Here is a 9,521-nt window from a genome sequence, read left to right as displayed (position 1 = left end):
TATCAAAGGAACGCCATATCGACATTCCAGAAGCACTGTATTTAAATAATGATCAAAATCAACAACATGATCTTGGTTTTAATAAACAATGATAACAATAACAATATATAAAAAAAACAACTTAAATGTAACTTAACCTAAGTACGCAAATAACAAAGAAAAACTACTAAAAATAACTTTGTATTGCCTCCCCTAGCCTTTATAACAGTCTGTACACGTCGGCTCATGCTGTCTATGAGGTTGCGAATATCATCTTGCTGGATGTTTTGCCATTCCTCTTCTAGAGCCAAGCGAAGTTCGTTTGGAGTACGCTCGAAGCGAGCGTACCCGTACTCTCCCATCTGATGAGTGAAGACAGTATCTCGACTCATCCGTAAAAAGAACATTACATTAGAAATTCCAATGTAAATGTTCCCTGGAAAATTGTAGTCTAGCCACTCTGTACCGTGGAGGTAATTGTTGCTGGTTTGCAACTTTGCAAACCAAATTCATGTAATCTTTGACAAACTGTAAATACACTTACATTATTGCCTCGAACCTCTTAAAGCTGATTTCTTGTTTGCACCGCTGTTAAATGACGATCCCCCAAAGCATTGACTTGTATAAAACGATCATCTAAAGCAATAGTTTTGCGCTTTCGGCCACTTCCCGCTTTACGCTTGTTTGTTCCAGTTCGTATAAAATGTTCCACTACCCTTTGGATGGTACAGCGATGAGTGTGTAGTACTCTAGCCACATATTCATAATTTCGCCCATCTTCAACCAGAGCAACGGCTTTCGCACAATCTTCGACACTAAGAACCATGATTAATCATAGGTAAACAAAATATAAGTGTAATGATAACAGTCACCAGAGCCACCTCGTCGTATTACAAAATAACTCCAAAATAATTATATTTAAAAAAGTCCTAAAGTGTGGGTGGCAAATTCATTTGGCTGTAAAAAATTAACTAAGGCATATTTTGACATGAAACAAAAAACACAATGCTTAGGATACATGGCTGCAACCGAAAAATAAGGTTTTACGAAAATTCGCAAACGGAATTATTTCACAGGATGTTTCAAAGTTCGGATAATAAAACCACGTTTTAATTAACCCCGTACAATAAGTCAAATATAAAATTTTATCAAAAAACTGACTATACAAAATTAAAATTTATAACTTTATAAACAGTGTCAAAATAGGGCTAAAAACGCGCTATCTCAGAGTACTTTGAATTTGACCAAAATTTTCTCCATTGCGTTTTTTTGCATCTTAGTATATATATATATATATATATATATATATATATATATATATATATTATATATATATATATATATAGTTTGAGTTTAGTTCTTGAACCTTAATATATATTATTTTAGTGGATTTTCTTGGGCTTAGGTTCATAAAAAAAATTTGATTTGATACTAAGACATTTTCATATATTTTTTCGACGTTTCGGCAGGAAATCCATGCCTTTTTCAAGAAATAATATTGACTAAAAAAACATTTTATGACAGACATAATACGGTTTAAAAGTTAAACTTTTGACCTACCAAGCATGTAAAAATTCGGTACTAATAAGTAGACGTCACAATTAAAATAATATTAAAAACATAGGACATACCCACTAAGTCACTACATGTAAAATGTATTTTAAATCTAATGTGTTGTTTATTGATGTTGGTTTATCGTTTAAACAATCAGTTATTTTAACATCATAGGCGTTCTGAGATTGTCTTTTTATGTGTTTTTAAATTAAGTTAAAATATATTTTGTTCAAATTTTTGACATCTTTTTTATCATTTATTGCATTATTATTTTTTTTATTTGTATAGACTCTAGAAGCTCTCTCTTCTTCTTGTTGGGTTCACTTCCCAGGATCTTGGTTTTCTCAAAATCAAATTTATGTTTTTTTTCGTTTTCATGTTTTGTGAGGGCGCGGCGGTTGAGTTTTTTTTGTCATATTTGTGGGAACGTATTCTTAAGTTAAGTAGCTGACTGGTTTGTCCAATATAAACTCCATCACAATTCGAGCAGGGAATTTCATATACAACATGCGATCTTTTTAATAGAGGGATTTTTGTTTTTAATCTTGTAAAATTCTTTTTCAAAAGATTGTGCCCTTTATGAGCAACCGTAATATTATGTTTGGACAGAAGATTTGTAATTTGTTCTGATAATCCTTTTATATAGGGGAGAGACATATAGTTTTTCTTTACCGTGTTGGTTTCATTGTTATTATTGTTATTGTAAAATTTATGCAGTCGCGATTTGAAAGTGTTGTCGATAAGGTGGTGTGGGTATGAATTAAGTGTTAGTGCTGTTTTTGCTTTTTTAATGGCCTGAGGTCTATTGATAGGATCGGATAATCTAATAGCTTTATCGGCGAGTCCGATAACTACATATTTTTTTTGAGACAGGGGATGATGAGAGTTGAAATTCAGATATTTTGACGACCAGGTTTTTTTGGTGTACCATGAAGTAGTCAATACGTTCCCACAATATGACAAAAAAAACTCAACCGCCCTCACAAAACATGAAAACGAAAAAAAAAACATAAATTTGATTTTGAGAAAACCAAGATCCTGGGAAGTGAACCCAACAAGAAGAAGAGAGAGCTTCTAGAGTCTATACAAATAAAAAAAATAATAATGCAATAAATGATAAAAAAGATGTCAAAAATTTGAACAAAATATATTTTAACATAATTTAAAAACACATAAAAAGACAATCTCTTGAATTTTTACATGCTTGGTAAGTCAAAAGTTTAACTTTTAAACCGTATTATGTCTGTCATAAAATGTTTTTTTAGTCAATATTACTTCTTGAAAAAGGCATGGATTTCCTGCCGAAACGTCGAAAAAATATATGAAAATGCCTTAGTATCAAATCAAAATTTTTTTATGAACCTAAGCCCAAGAAAATCCACTAAAAATATATATATTGACAATACAGCAAAAAGTATTGTTTAAGAATAACCGCATTGCATTGTCGCACTGTAAAAGAATGAATGTTTGAGATGGCAAGAAATAGAAGAATATATTGTTTGAGTGTATATAAAATACATTTCTGTAACTGAAAGAATATATCTTTAAAAATCTTATTTTCATTTTTTCCGATTTTATTATTTCAAATTTACTTGATATAATATTCATATTGTCTTCTTTGTTGCAGTGGAACTCACCGTCCTCTTTGGCCGAAATATGGCGAATACAAATTTGTTCCTAGGCAGCGTTGGATTCATAATTTAGAACATGGTGCAGTCGTGATGCTTTATCATCCATGTGCGAATAAAAACGAAGTTAATTTACTTAAGGAGATAGTTAGGGGATGTTTGTTTAAACACATTATAACGCCATATAATCTTTTAAGTCCTAATAGGGTGAGTAATAACCTTTTTAGTTTAAAAATTATCTTTAGGTTAGGTATATTGCTTGCCAGCCAGGAAAAACGGAGCGTATCCTCATTTTCGCACCGTTCTACCCCGAACGGGTAGATCACCATCATCACCGATCACTATATGATACTTTGTTAACAATATTATCCATACACTGTTTCTCAGCCACATTCAGAAATACTAAAAATGTGCGGCGTATTCTTTTCCGAGCTTTCGATTACTAAAGCAGTTTACTATTATCTTTATTACACCATTGTGTCTAATTTTGGACATAGACCTTCGACTCTCTAGCCAGTTCCTGTCAAGTCTTCTTCTTTTCTTATATGTCTATGACCGCCAACATATTACTGCGTATTCCATTTCTCATGTATTTGTCGAATCATATGACCTGCAAATTTAGATTTAGATTGTTTTTACTATCCCTCTCTCTCTCTCCCTCTCTCTCTCTCTCTCTCTCTCTTGCTCTGTAACGTCTCTTATTTTTGTCTAATTTTCTCTAATGCATTTATTTCCTTTTTTGATCCTTAAAATCTGTATATTTTCATTTTATTATTATTTATGTTTATAACTATCCAAACTTTTTAACTTATAGGTAAATACTTTTGCCAAATTTTAACTAAATGTCAAACTCTATTTGCCATTTGTCTAAATGGGTTTTACTCCAGTACCTTCTGCTCGATTACATATACAGGCAAAATATCAACAAAAATAGCCAAACACATAAAAAAGAAAGGAATAATACCAGCTTTCAGAACAAACAACAACTTAGGCAAATATATTAAAAACAACAAGAGCCAAAATAAAAAGAACTTACACAGTGGTGTATACAAACTTAAATGTGGAGACTACCCAAAAACTTACATCGGTCAAACTGGTAGAAATTTTAATAAACGAATAGCAGAACATAAAAGGGCTTTCAATAATAGAAAAACAGATTCTACATACGCACTTCGCCTTCTAGATCATAATCATTCTTTTAATGACGAATTTCAAATTCTTCACATTCAAAAATAAAGGCCTTAAGCTATCTGTTAGAATCTATGGAAATTAACAAATTAAAAAACACAGATATAATTCTGAATGACCAACTTGAGACAAACAGTTCTCCCCTCCTCAACCTATTTCATTAAAGACTATAAAGTGTAAACGCATTCCAAAAATAGATCACTTCAATTATTTAAATTTACAGTTTTAATATTCTTTCGACTTTAACCATTTCATGTGGTTAATATTATATCTTGTTATCTTATTACTGTTCTCCTTTGCCCTTAATGCTTTGATCTTATTCCAAAAGGATCTAAATTTGTTTTATAACCTTCATTTAAGCTGTTTTCAAATTCTTCCCAGGATTTTTGTTTCGCATCTTTGACTGCCTTTTTGACAATTTTGTTTTTGTTTTATTATTATGTAGTTCTTTGTCCCTTGGATTCTTTGTTTGCACGTATCTTTTCCATGCTTCTTTTTCATCAATGATAGTCACTTCTAATCGGTTTGTCCACCTTCTGGTTCGTTTTTGGTTTTTCATTATTTTCTAGCATGCTACAGCATGGTTACCCGTTGTTTTATTGTTTGCTTTGTTTTCAGTTGGTCCTTGCTTTAGTTGTTTTTTGGATCTATGTACGTCTATAATACGTTTTTTTTCTCTTTCCGGTAGCTGGCTTTTCTTCCTTTTCGATTTTGTATAATCTGTTTGGTTTTTGCCGTTGGGTCATTTGCTTCTGTTCCATATCCTAATGTTTCCGGGGTAGACCGTTTCTCCCCAATTTCTAATCTGTTGTTACTTATGTAGGCGATTTGTCCTTTCTCTCCTCGCTTCTTTTAGATGTTGTGAATAAAACATAGGTAAACTGAATAAATATAAATATGTTCGTGCCCTTTTTTTTGCTCGTTTCATAATTTCTCTTTTTATTGTTTGGTTTTTGAGTTTTGCTGATTTCTAATTCTATATATTTGGGGCTGACATTTTTGGAGTTCTGTGTCCAAACGCTGTTCCAACATGGATTTGTATTTCTGGTTGTTCATCATGCCTTCGATTGGTACCAAAGATCCAAACCCCATGTTTGAAAAATATTTTTTTGACTGGATATTTTACGGTTTAATCAATATGAGATGGTGTAAGGTTAGCCCACAATAGCCTTTGTTTTTTTATTCGTTCAGTTATAAGCTGTTTTTTCTGTGGACGCACTGCCCTTCTACCATTCTCCAAAAGTCTTTTCCGAACAGTTGGGTCATGAATCATAACACTTCATGCTAGATCTTGTTGGAGTTCTTAGCTTGTTTTTCTTGGGTCCAATTTGCTCTTTCGAAGTAAAAATCTTTCATCTGCTGGTGTTGTTTTTCTCTTTCTTTCGCCTTTTCCTAACCTTTTCACATCCATTGATCACGTTTCTCGTTTACGCTTTAAAATCTTACCTACTACCCCCTGACTCACTCCACTCGTTCTTTCGATTTCTCTTTGTGACATATTGTTCACTTAACGTGATAATCTTTCCACGCTTCCTAGGCGTAATATCATCATCATCATCATCATCTTGGTGCTACAGCCCTTAGAGGGCCTCGATCTTCTCAAGCTTTCTACGCCATTCTATTCTGTCCCCTCGCTTGCATTTTCCAGTTGCCGACCCCGATCTTCTCGGCATCTTGTGTTACCCCCGTCCATCCACCTTAGCTTTGGTCTACCCCGTCTTCTCATTCCTACGGTTGCGCTGTTAGAATCTTTTTTATCATGTTTGACTCAGGGGCCCGGGCTACATGTCCTGCCCACTGCAGGCGGTTTCGCTTAATTATAGTGGTAATATCTTTACCACCAAACGTATGCTTGTAGATATTCTGCAGTTCAAAGTTATATCTACGCCTCCATACTCCGTTCTCACAGACCGCTCCGAATATCTTGCGTAGCACCTTTCTTTCAAAAATGGATAGACCGGATTCATCTGTTTTCGTTAGCGTCCATGCCTCTGATCCATATGTGAGAACGGGGACTATCAGTGTTCTATACAGCCTTATACGAGTTTTTGAGACAGACGTTTGTTAGCTAAGTACTTTGATAGACCATGATAACACCTGTTTGCAATTATTATTCGCCTTTTTATTTCCTCAGATGTGTTATTATTGGGGTTAACCGATGTCCCTAGATATATGAACTCTTTGACTGCTTCGAAGTTTTGGTCATTGATGATTAAATTTGTGTCAACATTTCCAGCTCTTGTGTTTGTGTTAGTCGCCATGAATTTGGTTTTATTTTGATTTATCTGTAACCCCATTCGTTCTGCTGCTGCTACTAGCTCGGTTAGGATTAGTTCTTAGTTATAATGTCCACGTCGTCTGCATATGCTAGAATTTGGACTGATCTATTAAATATTGTTCCCCTGCTATCTAAATTAGCGTCTCGTACAACTTTTTCTAAGGCGACATTAAAAAGCTGACACGCCAGCGCATCTCCCTGCCTTAACCCCCTATGTATTTGAAATGGGGTTGACGAGTCGTTTTGAATTTTAACTGCTGATAGCATCTTCGCCATTGTCACTTTTATCAAACATATGAGTTTTTTTGGAATTCCCAACCCATTCATAGCGTTGTAAAGACTTGGTCTTAAGACACTGTCATATGCCGCTTTAAAATCGACAAAAATATGATACATATCTATGTTAAACTCTTGCGCTTTTTCGAGGATCTGTCGTAGTGTACGCCTGAATCCCGCCTGATATTCTCCTAGAAACATTTCAGTATAAGGCTTTAATCTCTCGTGCAAAATATTTGACAATATCTTGTATGCTGTATTTAGGAGAGTAATTCCGCGGTAATTATTGCATTCCAGTTGGTTTCCCTTTTTGTGTAACGGGCAAATTAAGCCTAAGCTCCATTCTTCAGGCATTTGCTCCTCAGACCAAATTCTACAATCAATTTCTCGCATCACCTTGGTGAGCTGCTCTCCACCGTGCTTAAATAACTCTGCTGGGATGCCATCGCTACCTGGGGACCTATGGTTCCTTAGTTTTTCTATAGATATTTTCACTTCATCTACCGAGGGGGGTTCCACGAGTTCCTCATTTCGATATTCCAGCTCTATATTGTTAGTAGGTTCCCCTTCCAGCAACTCTCGAAAGTGCTCTACCCATCGTAAAAGGATATCCTCTTTGTTGGTAAGTAAGTTACCTTCCTTATCATTACAATAGTTGATTCTTGGTTTGAATTCTTTTCTAATACTATTTATTTGATGATAGAACTTTCTTGTTTCTCCTTGACTTATATGGCTTTCGAGCCGTTCTAATATGTCATTGTCCGAGTCTCGTTTCTTTTTTCGGTGTATGCGTTTTTCCTCTCTCCTTAAGTTTTTGTATCTATCTATTGTTGTTCTAGTTTTTTTCAGTCGTTTCTTTCTTGGGTTCGGGATATTCCCAATGTGCTTTCGGCTGCTAATTTCAGAGCCTCCTTGCAGTTGTTCCACATTTCCGTGCTTGATTGGTCGACTGCCCAGGTGTGTTCTAGGGTTTCTTTTATATGTGACTGGAACTGTTTCTCTTTGTTTTCATTTTTTAGCATATGTAAATTATATTTTACTTGTCTAGTGCCCCTTTCTTTCTTGGCATTGGAAATTCTTTGTCGTAACTTGGCCCTTACCATAAAATGGTCTGAGTCAATATTTGCGCCTCTGTAACTTCTTACGTCCATTAGGTTTGTAAAGTGCCTTCTGTCAGTAATATCCGTGATGGAATTAAACGAAACGAACTAATTACCGAAAACAACACAAAATAGTATGAAACAACACAAACTTAGTGGGAAATATCCTAAAACACCTTCAAATAAAAGGCAGAGGAAAATAAGGTTTTCAATGCTTGGTCAGCTGTAAATGTGTGGACAGTGTTGCCAACTGTAAATATTGAAAAATGTCAATGATTCCGTTAATTCGCGCAATACTGTAGTTTTGAAACATTTTTTATAAAGATCTTTCGGAGTCTTCAGTGACTATAAGTGTGACAATATAAATTTGTTTAGAAAATATAAACTGTTACGTCAGATATAATATTATTAAAATGAATGTAACTATGGTTGATGCGGTCAATGCTAAAAAAACATTCAGATATTTTTCTAATTCACTTAAAAACTTAATCTTTTTTTTAAATTTTAGCCTTTAGCTTTAGTAACGTGGGGACATCGTTTAGAAATGTCCAAAATCTCCAAAAGCCTAGTCGTAAGATTTATTCGAGAGCATGCCCACCGAGGACCCGAAGATACTTTTAAAGATGGTCAATACGATTTTTATCTTACTCGTCCGGCGAAATTCGTCAGCGGCTTCAAAGATTCCAACTTGTGCCCAACCGAACGAGATATCATGAAGTAACGTGTATCTTTAGATAGGAAATTAATGCAAACAGTTATCTAATCAGTAGGTATTTAACCAATGTTTAGTTATAATTAAAATGAAGGATAAAGATATAGCAGGAATATGTCTTTTCGGAAATGTTTATTATTATTTTTATTGTATTTTAATCATTGTAGTTCATATATATTTTTTACCTGAGACAATATTAATAACTAACTCAGTATTAATTGCTACCTTATACGGTTGAAAATAAATTACAACAAAACCAAAATTATTAGTGAAGTAACTACTACTTTCTCTATTCAGGATTCATCATTAGAGTCACTAGAGCATACAATGAAGCTTGCCAAGAAAATCTCAAGATCAATAGATATATCTGGCTTTCACTAATAGCTTTTAGGAAATTTAACTAAGTATTGAGCAATGTAACATAATAACAGGAAACCGACTGGGATTTATACAAGGCTTTGGTACTAGAGAGGCATTATTTACACGAAGATAGCAGGAATAAAGCGCGTCACGCTGTCCTGAATTTAAAATCGATTAGGGAATCATGTTGGAGTTCTATTACCCAGGACTCCCACATGAAGAGCATTTGGCTGATAGTTGTGCCCCTATCGCGCATCAAAGTGCTATAGGGGGAAAAGGGATAGTCTGGAACATTGGAGCGAGGTTATTCAAGTTAATACACCTCGCTCCAATGAATTGTTACACCCGAACGTAATTCTAAGGGGTGAACATGTCTCACAGGCTGGGTTTAATTAAATTGCTTGAGGCATTATTTACTGTACAAACACTCATAGAACGGTGTCGAG

At 34.5% G+C, this 9,521-nt stretch overlaps 1 protein-coding gene across 1 annotated transcript; it reads left to right on the top strand.

The window, feature by feature from the left end:
* Positions 1-3,160: 3,160 nt before the first annotated feature.
* Positions 3,161-8,720, top strand: LOC140431827 (uncharacterized; the record flags this gene model as incomplete). Its single annotated transcript, XM_072519705.1, has 2 exons — positions 3,161-3,368; positions 8,512-8,720. Coding segments are annotated over 2 exons (417 nt in total), but the record flags the coding sequence as incomplete, so codon positions are not given.
* Positions 8,721-9,521: the final 801 nt, after the last annotated feature.

This window comes from Diabrotica undecimpunctata, unplaced genomic scaffold (genome assembly GCF_040954645.1).
Source record: "Diabrotica undecimpunctata isolate CICGRU unplaced genomic scaffold, icDiaUnde3 ctg00000936.1, whole genome shotgun sequence".
Classification (NCBI taxonomy): Eukaryota; Metazoa; Arthropoda; class Insecta; order Coleoptera; family Chrysomelidae; genus Diabrotica; species Diabrotica undecimpunctata.
This window is presented reverse-complemented; position numbering and strand designations above follow the sequence as displayed.